Source organism: Poromitra crassiceps (genome assembly GCF_964638095.1).
Source record: "Poromitra crassiceps genome assembly, chromosome: 15".
NCBI lineage: Eukaryota > Metazoa > Chordata > Actinopteri > Beryciformes > Melamphaidae > Poromitra > Poromitra crassiceps.
In genome coordinates, this window is record NC_139634.1 from 36645849 (window position 1) to 36662008 (window position 16160).

The window sequence follows — 16160 nt, forward strand, 5'->3', positions numbered from 1 at the left end:
ATGGCCATGTCACCATAGAATGGAAAACAGCCATGGCGTGGTCCGCAGATGCACTGCTCAACAGGGATTTCCAAAATATCAAACAATGCAGCAAATAAAAGAACCATTGTAATAAAAGGCACAAAAGGCAAATCACTTCGTTAAATTTCAACATGTGCCCCAAAAACACGAGAAAAACGGCAGCGTTTTGTCTGTGAATAGACTTTCCTTGCCTGCCTGCAAACCGCCGAACTCTATCCGTAACATATGGGGATGAAATTATGCAAAAATGCGTTCAGACACAGCACTCCATAAATAACTGCCGAGCTGTAGAAGATTTGAGGCCTAATTTGACGAATGCCTCGGAGATTGCCGTATTATTAGAAATATTCTTTCCCCCCTTTAGCGCGGTATAGCCGGGCTTTTGAGTGTGCGACTGAGAGATCCCTTTCACTCCCCTGCTTGTTAACTGTGAGAAAACCTCTGTTTACTCTGTTGTGTTTGGCACCCGGTGCAGCGGGACAGCTCGCTACCCCCGGCACTCAGCTCTACGGCGGCCATTCACGGCTGTTTGGACGGGGTCGCATTAAAAGCAGCTTTGTCGCAAAGCAACAGCTTCTCAGAGGGAGAAAAATGTCAATTTCGCCTCGATGCCGGCCAATCTATCCCCCCCCCCCACCCCCCACCCTGAGTAATGATGTGTTTTATTTACGCCGTCTCTTAAGAGCACAATCTACCCCGCAGTCCATAAAGCGGTAATTAACCGTTTAGCCCTAAGCTTCAGGCTGCAGATGGGCTGTCTCATAAATTCACACATTCATCCGTCTCCACTAAGTCAACCTGTCCTATGCTTCCCAGTTTAATGAACCCAGTTGTTTGGACATCCCAGGATTGTCCCCCTCGTGTGTGCAGCTCGACTCCAATTCCGTTTTTGGACTTCGTCATACAAAACATCAGTCAGTCGTATTGAAGGAAGAGATTATCTCTTGTGCCAGCAGAGACACTCAAACCTGGTTCTTAGCGCGGCTTAGACGCAGCAACTTAGGGCTCACACCGTTTCTCAGGAGGGGGGGGGGGGGGTGGTGCTGCTGTTTCCCCTGAATCACCCCCCCCCCCTCCTCCTCCTCCTCAGTGGTACATCCCCTCGTCGCAGCTGCAGCCATCACAAAACACATCGCTTAATTGTAATTAACACATACTCGCACCCCCTCCGCTTCAAGAAAGTATGGCCACGGCACCTACTTGGAGGTTAATGTGATTTGTCCACTGGTAATGTACACTAATAAGGTGCTTGGACTCGGCCATATGTTTATACTAGAGCTAGACAATGCTTTCTGGGTCGGGCTTATCAGAGGCTTACAGAGGAACCTGTCTGTGTGGATCTTGCAGGAGGAGGGAGCAGATGGTCAGCTCTCCTTCACTCTCGGGTTCTTCCGAGCTTGTTATTCTGGACGCCGATTCTTCAGGGTTATTCAGGGTTCTTCTTCCATTCATCCACCAATCCGCGATCCATACCCCAAAGCAACCTCCCAGATCCTAGCGCAGATGGAATAATTACACATTAGCTGAGAAAACTCAATGGCATTCTCACCGCCAGTTCACAACCACTTGGAAGTTCTTGCGGATGATTTTAAAATATCAAATAAGAGGGGCTGTGCTTTGGCCCTTCAGCGCCCAGACCGCCTGTGTCACTCTCAGATCTGGAGGGAATGTGCTCCGTTTAAATGAAAGGTTGACCGGTTCTTTCTAGATTAAATTAAAGTGGTGAGGAGTCGCCCTGTCGCTCCACGCCGGCTCGGGTTGCTCCGTGTGAAATGAGGTGCGATGACGCCAGCTAAGGTCTGCTCATAGGATCAAAACAGTTATCTGAATACCATCGCTCTGAAGTCTTCCCATAATAGAGAATAGAAAAAAAAGAGACGTCGGTCCTGGAGCCAGGGTTATCAGCGGGACTTAGCTCGGACTTATCATTTTATGGTATCCATACCACTTCAGAGCTAAACGACTCCAGCACCGCTCTCTTGGGCAAAAACCGCCTCATGGAAACATGGTACCGCAAGGTCCACTATTTTCTTTACTGATTGAGGGAGCACGCTTCTCTGGACCCAAACCCCAATTTAAGACTTAGGCTCAAATACACACACCCGGGCCGTGCTGTAGGCGATGAGTGCCGCGCTCGCTTCCAAAACAATTTTCTAGCCACAGCGAAATTGCTTGTGTAAAAAAAACAGCCGGTTTATCTGCAGGTTTGAGCGATGCCGTTGATAATTCTCGGTGTGAGGTGAATAGCGACGACGATGTGAGAGGGCTGTAATCACCGGTGCACTCGTGTCAGGTCAGAGGTCGGAGGTCACGGCGGTTTGTTATAAGTGAACTTAGATTAACCCGCGAAATAAGATTATAGCCGCGGCTCATACTTCAGACAGAGGTCAGGCACTTGCCTGCCTTGATTGCCTTATCTGTTTTGGCCAACTAGTGAACTACAAATGAGCGCTCTTCAAGTACTTGTATAATGGTAATAAACAATACAAAGAATGCAAACATTTTAATTTCTCACAGCCTGTTGCACATGTACAGTCGGTGACTTATGAATATGCTTTTGGCTCGCAGTCAGTAATGTGCTCGGTGAATTTTCGCAGCGTTTGATGAACTGAGGGCGTTGTTTGGTGACAGTAAGGCCGTGCCGGTGTCATGGGAGACCAGATGAAAACATGGCTGATGCAGGCGGTGGTTTCACTTGTGAATAGTGTCAAATTTACAGAACTACTGCAGGAAGAGAGAGAGAGAGAGAGGGGGGGGGGGGGGGGGTCTGTGGAGGGAGGGGTTGGGGGGGTCTGGGGAGGGGATCTGCCTATGGAAAGAATACTTTTCTAACCACAATGCATGGCAGCCGCCGGTGGGCAGCTGACTTCCCGCTGCAAAATTTCCACCAGCGCTCTTTCCATGGCGAAATTATGTCATTTGTCGTAGAGCGGTGGGCCAGACAGCTTAGCACGTTGCCAGACTCGGGCATAACTTCCTCACCGTAAACCCCTCCCCCCCCCATCCCCTGCACCCCCCCCCCCCCCCCCCCCCCCCCCCCCCCCACACTCCCCCGGTCTTCAGCCGCGGCCGCACTGTAAGAGGTGACACCCGCCTCCCGCTGCACTCCTCTAAATCATGGACCCTGACACTCTGCCTGCGCTCTGCCAGATCCCTGCAAAGACTGTTTGGGAAGAGATGCTGGCATTTCTCAGCATTGCTCTTGGAGAGCATTCCACTCCGGTGGAGTCACTGCCTCCAAAAAGCAAAAGAGGAGGAGGGGGTTGGGAGGTTATTATTTCATACGTAAAAATAGTCTTTGATTCGGAGGGGTTATTTTTACAGGTACCGCCGCGAGGAATTAGGAAACCCTGGCAGAGGCACGCATAAGCACGGTCCACCTCTTTACTTACTCGTGTCCGTTCCTGCGAGCCTTTTTGGAATGTCTCGCCGCCCCGACCGTAACTATGCGTAACAACTGTCATTTACATACATTTGCATACCTGCCAAGATATAGTGTTTCCCTGACGACTATATATGTCGGCCCACGCGGTGTAACAGGAGAGATGTGAACTATTTACACACGGGCAGCAGGTCGCGGTGGAAACAGCTGCCAGGGGTCATGTGATAGCATCCATCCCCCAGGAGGCTCAGGAGGCACGTCCTGAGGCTGCGGCGCGCGGTGTGATGCTGTGAGAAGTGATACGCCCAGAAAAGATGTGAAAAATGCTGTGTTTGAACCCGCGCGGCTGCTGTCGACGACAGCGGGTTCAGCGCAGGTTCAGGCCGTTAGGGGGGTTTTCACAGCACTCGAGGAGCAGTTTGGGTCCTCGAGGAGGAGGGGGGGTGGGGCTAAGCTTAGCGAGGATTAGGGGCGGGGGTAGCGGTGTCCTGCGCCTCGCTGATGTGTCCCCGATGCGTTCGGTGACAGAGGCGCAGCCGCACGCCATTGCCGGTCAAAGGTCACACGAGTGGCTCAGCGGGCCGGCCGCGCCGGTGGAGGCTTGTCTGTTCTCCTCTCGAGCCGGTCAACAGGTTGTGATGTCACATCCTGTGCAAAAGTGAAATGCCTGGAAGGAGGGCAGTGTGTTCCGCGCGCGCACACACACACACACACACACACACGCACACACCACACACACACACACACACACACACACACACACAGCGTGCCTTGTAGCTTGCCCGGCTTCCGTTGTTAGTGGGGAAACAATGCTATTGAAATGCAGCGGCTGCAGGCAGGGAGCAACAGAGGGCAGGTTGAGTTCAGAAAAATATGGCTGCTGGCTCGGTATTCAAATATAAATATTTTTTTCATCCACTCACTCCCTTGGTCGAGAGCTAATGGATATTGTAGACAAAGCTACTTAGCCACTTACAGTATCAGCCTGCATGGAACATCTTTGATCAGCAACAGTCTGAGAGAGTTGTTGTTGTCGTCGTCACAGAGTTTGTCTGGCTCAGCGCCAGCTAACTTAAAGTGATACGGACACCTTGCTGACATGGATCGCTCCTCAATTAAGAGGATCAGTTGTAATCTGTTACCATGACAACCTCCTGAATGATGACTCATGCCAATTCAATCCCGTCGCTCACCTGAATCAAAGAGTACTGAACGCGAGAGACAAAGCTTTTGCTGCCATTTTGGCCTGAACATGCCCCCTTGCACGAATGGGACAACAGCACAGAACCACGACAGCCAATCAGAGGCAGAGTAGGGCGTGTGTTGCCAAGAAATGTCATGCTCCCCATATTGACACCTATTATTATTAGCCTTCATTTCTTATCAATGTACATTCTTTGGGGGGGTACGGTGGTGCAGTGCTAAGCGCTGTCGCCTCACAGCTCGAAGGTCCTGGGTTCGATTCCCACCTGGGACGCTGTGAACGCTGAAGGAATGCATGCCCGTCCGCATGTCCTCGAGTGCCCACCGCCCGGGTGGGGTCGTCAAAAGGGCCTTTCTGTGTGGAGTTTGCATGTTCTCCCTGTGCCTCCCGGGGGTTTCCTTCATATAGGAACCCCTTCACCAAAACATGCAATATCCTGGTTGCTAATGTGGTTCCTCCTCTGACCTGTTCAAAGGGAGGGGAACTGGTTGGAATAGCGTGAACCTCCCACGTGCTATGTCCTACCGGTGAAGCTTCCCCTGTCAGGTGAAAAGAAGCGGCTGGCTAACTGCCCATGTCTCGGAGGAAGCATGGAGCCAGCTTCGGCTCTCCCCAGATCGGCAGAGGGTGGAGCAGCAACCAGGATAAATAAATTAAATTAGCACTAATGGGTGATAAAAATGGGATAAAAAATCGGCGGGGGGGGTGTACGTTCTTTGACTGAATGTGTGACAGTGCATGCGTGAGCAGCAGTGTTGGGCAAGTTACTTTCAAAATGTAATATACTACATAATACATGTTACTTTCATTTGAAAGTAATAAGTTACTTTACAATATTACTGTCTGTGTAGAGTAACTCATTACTTATTACACTACTTTTGCATTACTTTTACCAAAATAACTGCATAGCAGAATGACATCGCCGCCCCGGAAGCATCCCGAAAAAGAATTTCAAGCGTCTTGAAGTCAGTGTAAACCGTCCAAAATTCGAAATGTTATCCTTTTCCTTTGTCATTGTCATCTGTAGTGGTTATTTGCATAAAAACACACAATTTGATTAGGACATTATTGTATCTTTACTTACGTGCTTTGATACAAATTTAAAAAAAAAGGAACTAAAATTGTAACTTGCATTACTTGACAAAGTATTAGCAAAATAAAGTAGTACCTGGTATAATATGACTGAAATCCTATTGGTAATAAGTTATATTACTGAGTTACTGCTAAAAATGATGTAATGAGGTAATGAGTTACCCTCAACACTGGTGAGCAGCATAGGCAGATTAGGAAACTACAATCAAGTATGATCTTGATGAGGTCATCCTGATGACTGCATTTGTTTGGCTACTGCTTGTTGTGGTCATCTGAATGACATCACTGCTTTATAATGAAGGCAGCATGGATGCTACCTTAATTGCATGATACCACAATGATTTATTCTTTCCATTTGGATTGTCTTTGTAATGCTGTAAACGCTTTGCTTTTGACACCAAATCTGTAATAGGATGTCCCTGTGGAATCACCGATGATTTTTGAAGCACTTTGTTTATAAGCAATATCCCCATAAACACAAATATTTGTGAACATGGAAATATATAATCACCTCCAAATTCAACATTGTCTATATTTGGTTATAAACACAGAATCCTAAGAAAGTCAAGACGGGTTTTTAGTAGAAACTGCAGATGTACATGACTCATTTTGGTAATGAGTCACTAAAGATTAGTGTTGTATGGTTTCTGGGCCTCTTTTGGGCTCAAACTTGTTTACTGTTACCTCCGTTTGTATCATTTATTTTGCCTGTGGAATGCTGCAGTGTTTAGAGATGTGGGCCTATCCTGAACACGCATGTGAGCCGCTTCTGTTTTGATCACAGAACTTGGAGGCATGACAAGCTGAAGGTCACATCACTGCTTATTATTATAATACTAAGCAGTGATGTGGTGTTATAATGAACAGCATCCCCCCTCATGGACCCCTGTTGGTGCCCAGACTTAATGAACAGCATCCCCCCTCACGGACCCCTGTTGGTGCCCAGACTCCATAATGAACAGCATCCCCCCTCATGGACCCCTGTTGGTGCCCAGACTTAATGAACAGCATCCCCCCTCACGGACCCCTGTTGGTGCCCAGACTCCATAATGAACAGCATCCCCCCTCACAGACCCCTGTTGGTGCCCAGACTATAAATGAACAGCATCCCCCCTCACAGACCCCTGTTGGTGCCCAGACTCCATAATGAACAGCATCCCCCCTCATGGACCCCTGTTGGTGCCCAGACTTAATGAACAGCATCCCCCCTCACGGACCCCTGTTGGTGCCCAGACTCCATAATGAACAGCATCCCCCCTCATGGACCCCTGTTGGTGCCCAGACTTAATGAACAGCATCCCCCCTCACGGACCCCTGTTGGTGCCCAGACTCCATAATGAACAGCATCCCCCCTCACAGACCCCTGTTGGTGCCCAGACTATAAATGAACAGCATCCCCCCTCACAGACCCCTGTTGGTGCCCAGACTCCATAATGAACAGCATCCCCCCTCATGGACCCCTGTTGGTGCCCAGACTTAATGAACAGCATCCCCCCTCACGGACCCCTGTTGGTGCCCAGACTCCATAATGAACAGCATCCCCCCTCATGGACCCCTGTTGGTGCCCAGACTCCATAATGAACAGCATCCCCCCTCACGGACCCCTGTTGGTGCCCAGACTCCATAATGAACAGCATCCCCCCTCACAGACCCCTGTTGGTGCCCAGACTGAAGGTCCTTACACATCAAGAGCGATGCGAATATACGGCACGAAATTGCGTTGCGAGTTTTGACCCACCTGTCAATCACAGGCACAGATGTGTACACGTTGGAAGCGAATTTCTGAAAAATCGACCGCGGTTCGAAAAAATAAACACCGCAATAACGCTCAGCGAAACTTCGCCATTGGTATGCACGGTTGCATTGACTGATATAGGTTCGGAAAATATTATTGACGTGCGAATTAATCGCACGAAAAAAACGTGCTCGGTGTGTAAGGACCTTTAATAACGAGGAAAAATTTTATTGATGGCCACAGGGAGGTGCTCTCTTCTCTTGCCCACAGAGAGGTCAGAGGTCAAGCTCAGCTACAGAGCAGGGGGTGAGTGTCTTGCTCAAGGACACTTCAGCATGGTGGATGCTTACTAACACAGGGTCTCAAACCTGAGTCCTCTGGTTGAAGGGTGATCTCTATAGACACTGTGTCACCCTGCTGCCCCTTGTATAGGTAGAACAATCATGCTGTAATCTCTGCAATCTTATATTCAGCATGAATTATCAGCTCAATAGGATAGTATTTCTCAATCTGGGGGCTGGGACTCCCCATTCCCCAGGGGGTCGCAAGATCTTTTTTGGTGGGTCACAAAATGACTTGATGACTTTAGACTTAGGAAAAAACCTATTTCAATGTCAATTGAAGTGGTTTTCAGATTCTCAGCCTCTGAATCTGAACAGGGAAAATATTCTCTGGCTGAACTCTTCACCACCAGTAGGCATCATTTTAAGACAGGGGTTGGCAAGTAAGTTTGGCCTTGGGCCAGTTATTTTCTAAGCCATTAGATGGTGGGCCAGAACATAATCAAAGGCTAATTGAAGAAATTGATTGATGAAACGTGCAACTGGAATTTGAGACAGACACGCATGTGTGAGAGATGCAGAGGATGGATAAAAATAACTGAAGAAATAAAGGAGGACATGGATAGGGCCATTAACGGCCTATTCGAGTCATGAAATGCTCTTAACGAGCTCGGTATTATTTTCCCTTTCCATATTGTGTGAATAATAAATGTGTATCATTTTAATTTTGAGAATGACTGACTGCTTCTTTAGTTACACACAGCACATCATAACCTGGACTGAGGTAGCGGAGCCCAACTCATTCTAATCATTATTTAACATACTTTTACTCTCAGAATTATTCCTTGGCATCAGTGATCCCCTTTCTCGCGACAAAGTTGCACTTCCTGCTGCAGACTGTATGTTGTGTGCAGAGTGAAGTTAGCTAAACATTTAACCTGCTAGCTAACAAGAGAAAAATGTTGCTTTCAAAAAGTCTAAAGAGGAAAAGTTGACAGCGGAAATAGAACATTCAAAGAAGAATGGAAAGATAACTGTGTGTTCATCCTACCTGGTTTTATGAATACAAAGCCAGTGTCTAATCTTATCTGCAATGAATTTGTTGTTGCTTGCAAGAAATATACTTAATTACATATATATATTATCCACCAAGATACCATCACCTCGGAATGAGATGTTTGGAGCGGGGGAGTCTGGTGCAGCGCACAGGTCGTAGACCTGGTGAGACGAGGGAGGAGCCCGGCCGGGCGGCAACCCTCAGAGCCCGGTCCCTCTATGTACCAGAGCCCCCCCCCCCCCGGTCCCGGCAGAGTAGTTCCGGAGCAGCGGATTGAGTGGCCCTGACCGCGTGACCACCTTCGACCCTTCCTGGAGGGCTGACCGTGGGTAGCTACTGGGACGTAAGTTGGGGCTTGGCCAGCCCCGGCTGGGTCACCTGGGCGAGGGTGTATGATGTTGCGAGGCCCAAAACATCCTATGACCCCAGGGTACATCACTGAGGATACGTCCCAGTTATGCATCCATGCGATGTTTTTCTTTATTATTATATATATATATATATATTATAAAAAGCAAATCTGTTTTAAGGCTACTGTTTGAAAGAGAATTCCTCTGACTTCCAAGTGAGCAGATTAGCATCACTTTTGCACGACGTCTAATGAGCACAAGTCTCTCTGAGCTCACCATCTTTATGAGTGAGTCCTGGCTGAGCAGTACACTTGTGGTGTCCCTCTAGCTAGCCCCGCCCCCCTCTCCCATCCTTCCCCTCTTCTCCCCCTCTAGCTAGCCCCGCCCCCATCTCCCCTCCTTCCCCTCTTCTCCCAGATTCTTCACTTTTCTATGTTGTGATGATTATTCACAGCTCCACATCAAGTGTGAATATGGGCAGCCAGCCTCCAAAACTTTTTCTTTATGATCTCTTATTAATCCAAGGCACCCCAAGTTCAAGCATCTGATGTTTTGAACAGCTGAGTACACAGGCGCGTGAGACACACACACACTTTGGTGTTACAGCCAGAGTTCAGCATTTTTGACCCCTTTTTATTTGAGTGTATCTTAGTTAATAGACATGCGTGGATTCCTGAGGGAGAGCCAGAGAGTAGAGAGCCACTCCATGTGAAGAGACGGAAAATATAGCCTCACACAAGCTGCACATCTCAGCCCTGACTCAACCCTCAGGTGCTCTTTCCTCCGGTGCATATAAACAATACAAACATAAATAATACATATCAACATATAAACAACACAAACATAAGCAAACCATTTACAAATCAAAAGACGTCCAAGCCTTTAAAGATGTCCCCAAATCCCATATTGTGACTTTCAGTAACGAGGCTGAACTCGTTAATGTTTGAACTGTAGATCGGGTCGTTTCAGGAAGGATGATGAAGGGCAGCTCCAGCTGTCTGACTCCTTTTTCTGCCTCTTTTTTCTCCTGCAGGTTTTTCTGCATTGCGGGTCGTTTTCATCTGCTATTGATTTAAAGCCGTCCCTCGAGGCCCAGCCGGCCCCGTTTCGTCACTCGCTCGCGGGAGAAAAACGGTTAGATTTTCGCTGAAAATAGCATTTCTCCCTTCGCTCAAATTCCACAGGCTAACTCGCTCGGTGCTGCGCGCGCCTTAAAATAGATACCTCGCCCCGATGTGGAGATTAAATCCATGGGTATCCAAGACCCCAGGAAGGACGCCCGGAAGATTCTGTTTCAGAGACATCGAGACCCGTTTGATGTGTTCTGCGCTGATGCGTGTTGATGTGGCAGTAGGACCGATGGAAACCCAAAGCGGTGGCGGCCAGAGACATTTGCTGGAATGAAATGCAGCAGGAATATTGTGGTTCTGAGCACCCCGCAGGAATATGAATTGCTTCAGTGTGGATGTCACTGCAAATGACAAGTCATGTACAATAAGTCGCCATGTGTCTCAAAACAAAATGGGGGGTCGTAACGTTGCTCGTATGTCGCTGTAGTAGTGCCCCGTTCACCATCCCGCTGTGGCACAACAGAGGAGTTTCTTATCCTGCAAGATGGTTCAAGGCTGTCAAACGTGTTGAAAATGTAATGAAACGTCTCTCCAGCTCCTATAACAAACGTGGAGAGAGCGGCTCGTAGCATGTGGTCGTGATGCGGGGGCCATGTTGCTCGCCATCTCTCCTCTCCTCTCTTTTCATATCACTTTGAAATGAAAAGATGGCATTTTTATCTGTATTTGGACATCCACATCTCATTATTTTTTACTTCCTGGAAATCTTTAGTGCCGAGTTGGACCGGGGGCAACATAAAAATTCCAACCAATAAAACCATAACTGTTTTTTTCCCCCCAACAATCCCGCCCCTCTGCCCATCCCATCAAATAAAACTGCCTTTCTTTCCCTGAGTGATCTCCCATTGGTTTAGGAGTTTGAAAGATCTCTCCCTGCGTTATGTCCCGCCCCGATCGAGTGCTTCATGGTCATATTTCTGTAGGGCCACCCGGTAGTTAGCATCACGCTGGGTTCCCTCGTCTCCAAGTCAATGTTGTTGTTTTTTTTGAATGGGTTTTTGGTCACATGCCTGAAATAAGGTCTGTGGTTAAGAAAGTTTTATGATGCTTGTAATGCTTGTTATGATTTCTGAAGCGTTTTCTGGCGAACGCAATTTCTGGCGATCGCATTTACGCTTCACAAATCATAAAAGTGGTGTTCATTTGTGAAGATTATCTCGCTGAACACAAAGTTCTACGTATCATAAACTTTTGTGAACCGCAGACGTTATTTCAGGCATCTAACCAAAAACCTATTAAAAAAAACTAACTTCCGGGTTGGCCTACAAAAATATGTCATCCCTGCAGCGCTCTAAATCACGTTTTCACAAGAAATGCATCACATGAAAGCGGCAAGATGCTCTCAAAATCCTGTGTCATTGTGACTTTAACCTCCGTACCTTCTCTGTTGGGCAGGTTCTCCGTCTCTGAGTGGGACCGGCACGGTGACGGTCGTGGTGGACGACGTGAACGACAACGTGCCCGTGTTCACCTCCAACTCCTTCCACACCTCCATCACCGAGGACGCCCCGACCGGCACCGACCTGCTGCTGGTCAGCAGCTCCGACAAGGACGTGGGCCTCAACGGAGTCATAAGGTACCGTTTTTTGCCCAATTGTACTCGGCCAATCCCCCCTCCTGTCCCACTCGTTTGCTCCACCAACTCTTGTTGTAGAGTTGTAGACTAGCACATGCTTCCATGACAGTGAGGAGTTTCACCGTCAGGACATAGCGCTTGGGAGGATCATTCACGCGATGCCCCCAGTTCCCCTCCCCCCGAACAGGCGACCTGAGGAGGCGCTAGTGTAGTGACCAGGACTCATACCAGGCTTCCCACCGGCAGACACGGCCAATTGTGCCTGTATGGACACCCGTCTAAGCCGGAGGTAACACAGGGGCTCGAACCTGCAACTCTCTCTCTCTCTCTCTCTCTCTCTCTCTCTCTCTCTCTCTCTCTCTCTAGGATACATTCAAAAACATTTAAACAGAAGCCTTTAGATCTAGATGGCTTCAAGATAAAGAGAAACACATAAGCAGGTGTGTCCAGACGTTTGCCTGGTGGTGTATATGTACAGTGTGTACATGTATGTACAGTGGTGTATATGTACAGTGTGTACATGTATGTACAGTGGTGTATATGTACAGTGTGTACATGTATGTACAGTGGTGTATATGTACAGTGTGTACATGTATGTACAGTGGTATGTATGTACAGTGGTGTATATGTACAGTGTGTACATGTATGTACAGTGGTGTATATGTACAGTGTGTACATGTACAGTGGTATATAGAGTGTGTATATGTACAGTGTGTACATGTATGTACAGTGGTATGTATGTACAGTGGTGTATATGTACATTGTGTACATGTATGTACAGTGGTGTATATGTACAGTGTGTACATGTACAGTGGTGTATAGAGTGTGTATATGTACAGTGTGTACATGTATGTACAGTGGTGTATATGTACAGTGTGTATATGTACAGTGTGTACATGTATGTACAGTGGTGTATATGTACAGTGTGTACATGTATGTACAGTGGTGTATATGTACAGTGTGTACATGTATGTACAGTGGTATGTATGTACAGTGGTGTAAATGTACAGTGTGTACATGTATGTACAGTGGTGTATATGTACAGTGTGTACATGTACAGTGTATAGAGTGTGTATATGTACAGTGTGTACATGTATGTACAGTGGTATGTATGTACAGTGGTGTATATGTACAGTGTGTACATGTATGTACAGTGGTATGTATGTACAGTGGTGTATATGTACAGTGTGTACATGTATGTACAGTGGTGTATATGTACAGTGTGTACATGTACAGTGGTGTATAGAGTGTGTATATGTACAGTGTGTGCATGTATGTACAGTGGTGTATATGTACAGTGTGTATATGTACAGTGTGTACATGTATGTACAGTGGTGTATATGTACAGTGTGTACATGTATGTACAGTGGTGTATATGTACAGTGTGTACATGTATGTACAGTGGTGTATATGTACAGTGTGTACATGTATGTACAGTGGTGTATATGTACAGTGTGTACATGTACAGTGGTGTATATGTACAGTGTGTACATGTATGTACAGTGGTGTATATGTACAGTGTGTACATGTATGTACAGTGGTGTATATGTACAGTGTGTACATGTACAGTCAGTGGTGTATATGTACAGTGTGTACATGTATGTACAGAGGTGCACATGTATGGCCTTTGCTGCTCTGTAAAGCACTTGTGATTATCCTGTTTTGTTAAAAGCGTTTCTAAATAGGTTTGACTTGGCGTGAGTTCATTCAGATCACTCAGGGTGGAAGTGGAGTCCGGCCTTATTCACGGGGCTCTAGTACTATGTAATTAATGAATGACCATTACCACAGCATAATGAGATTTCCTGTACTCACTGGATACAGTTGTATAAGGTCAAGCTTTTACAGTAGGCCTCTGTCATTTCCTGATAGAAGCAAAACTTTAAATGTGTGCCAAAAATCCATGGAGAACCTTCGTCTCTATAGCTTCCACTCCTGTCTTCATGTTTCATAACAGGAGGAAGACAGAAGTTGCATGTCTAGAAGAAGAAAAATAAATCATGTGGCAAAAACAACTTATGGCTGAACTTACAGAGAATTTGATTCGTCTGTGAAAATCCAGTCGATAGTTTGCGGCAGACGTTTTCGTTTACAAATGATCGACATGTTAGATTCACACAGGGTTAAAGTCACCGACGATCTCCGCGATCATTACGCCTCTCTGGAAACATGCAGGTTATATTAGTCCTAAACGGGCCATTCTCCACAACCCAGCTGAGATACAGTAGTTTCCTCTTAACATTGTACAGTTCCAGTAACTTCCAGTGAGTAATCAGGTGTGGTTTGCTTTGATTTCCTGGTGTCAACATACCCCAACAGGCCATACAAGACTGAGTTTGAGCTGGTATTTGTCTCTTACGACTCCTGCAAAACACTTTACCTCATTTCCAAATTTGTCAAATTCCAGACCCATGTTGCAATTGATGAGAGGAGTTTAGGGGGAAGTGCTGAGTTTAGTCAACACTCAAAAGTTCATTGTTTGGGCTGCGATTCTCAAGCTGGGGGGGGGGGGGGGGTGAGGGGGGCTTATAAAAGCTTCTGGCCGGTCTCTCTCAAGCCGGACATGGACTCAGATCTGACCCCTCCTCTCTCCTGGGTAACCCCACTGGGCACACACACTGGGGGGTACCGCAACACACTCACACTTTCCCAAAACATGGTAATGAGGATGTTAATTGTCTATGACAGTACGAGTAGTGCCCATCAGGGGTTCCTGGGGGGGTTCGAGGCCCTTAATGGACTCCAGAACCCGCTTACCATCAGTTATTAGTTCCGATTCTCACAGGCCGTTACCTCCCAAGCCCCAAACTTGAACTGGCCTTTGTCCTGTGTTTTTAGACCACAAGCCCCCAGTGGACATTTCTCTATTTGTTGTTGTTGTTGTTGTTGAGGAAACAATCTTACATCCTGTCTGCGTTCACACTTTGTTGTGTAATTTGTCATCCCGTTTCTGCGGGCGATGCTTTTGCAAGAAGCCTTTTCAAAATGCACACTGGTGTGTGTACACGTATGTGTCAGTTTAGGTTTGTGTCTGGGTCCTTGCTGGAAACTTCTGAGATACAGAGTGAAACGTGATCTTTGTTGGAAAGCGAAAAAGTATGGCCCGTCGGTCATAAAGAGTTCTGGGGGTGTCTCCAGCTCCAGACTGAGCAGGCAGAGCAACCTGAACCACAAGGCCTCTCTGTGAGCCGCCGGGCAGGAAACAATGGCTGCATTTCATAGAATCAAAACAAAGCTGGATGCCTCAGCGATCAGTCAGCTAAGCAGGTTTGATGTCCCTATACAATATGGTGACCGGTGTCGAGCATGATCTTATGTGTGCTTTTCTGTTTGGGTCTGCGTTGTCCTTGTAAAGCTTAAAACAGTGCCCTCTATAGGCCATGTTACTGAACTGAAGTCCCAGATGCTGCATAGAGCATCAAGGACCCCTAAACTGACACAAATTAGACCACAGACCACCATTTGATAAGGTTTTGTCCCAGGGTCCCCCATCTGATACGATTTTAGCTTTTAGATTGTTTTATTACAGAAAGTAATAATCATCATCATAAAGTAAAGATAAAGTATCCCCCTTTTTTCTGATGGCCCCCTGGATACCTCTCAAGGTCCCCTGGTGGTCTCCGGACCCCGCTTTGAGAACCACTGGCATAGAGCAATTAGTTGTGTGTGTCTAATGAGTTATGGGATGCTGATTCCTCCATACTATATGAATCTTCATAGTCTTCATGCCAGTATTAGTGCAACAAACAACATACAGTAGAGGAACTATTACAAGGGAATAGCACTCAATTTAGGAACAAAAAACGGTCAATATTTACAACATAAACAATTGTCTGCCATAGATTAAACTGCAGAATCAAGACTATAATTATGTGCTGTGATCATGACATGCTGCCTGATTTAACCTTTTTGCCAAGGAATTGGAGAGTGAATAAATGGCTCAAAGAGTGATTGTTTGAGATTTCACACCGTGATTAGTGTCTTTTCATAGCACTAATAACTGATTTGAATAACAATATGGGATGTACAGTAAAGTGTGCAGGGATGCATATCCCAGGAGAAATCCACTCAGGTGCTCTCTCAGTGTCACCTTTTCCATATTTTCTACTCAATGAAATCACTTCTGGCTAGAGAAGATTATAGTTTTTTTTTAACAGTAATACAAATTGAACTGTCTGTGGAAAAATACAGAAAAGAGAGTATTGGTTCGCTATTACCACTGGCCTGAATCCTGTAAATCAGTATAATTGCATTTTGGTTAGGCAAGACTCCCGGTAGTTTGCTGCTAATAGGAGTAAAAGCAATTAAAATTGGAAATTCCTTTTATCTCCT

General features: G+C 46.7%; 1 protein-coding gene across 1 annotated transcript in view; it reads left to right on the top strand.

Moving 5' to 3' along the window:
• The window catches only part of fat4 (FAT atypical cadherin 4), a gene marked incomplete at its 5' end in the record, with an annotated part of 141699 nt that overhangs the window by 96586 nt on the left and 28953 nt on the right, over positions 1 to 16160 (top strand). The window contains one exon of the mRNA XM_083652436.1: positions 11648 to 11828. Within this exon, the coding sequence (XP_083508562.1) occupies positions 11648 to 11828 (181 nt within the window). The remainder of the gene's footprint in view (positions 1 to 11647; positions 11829 to 16160) is intronic.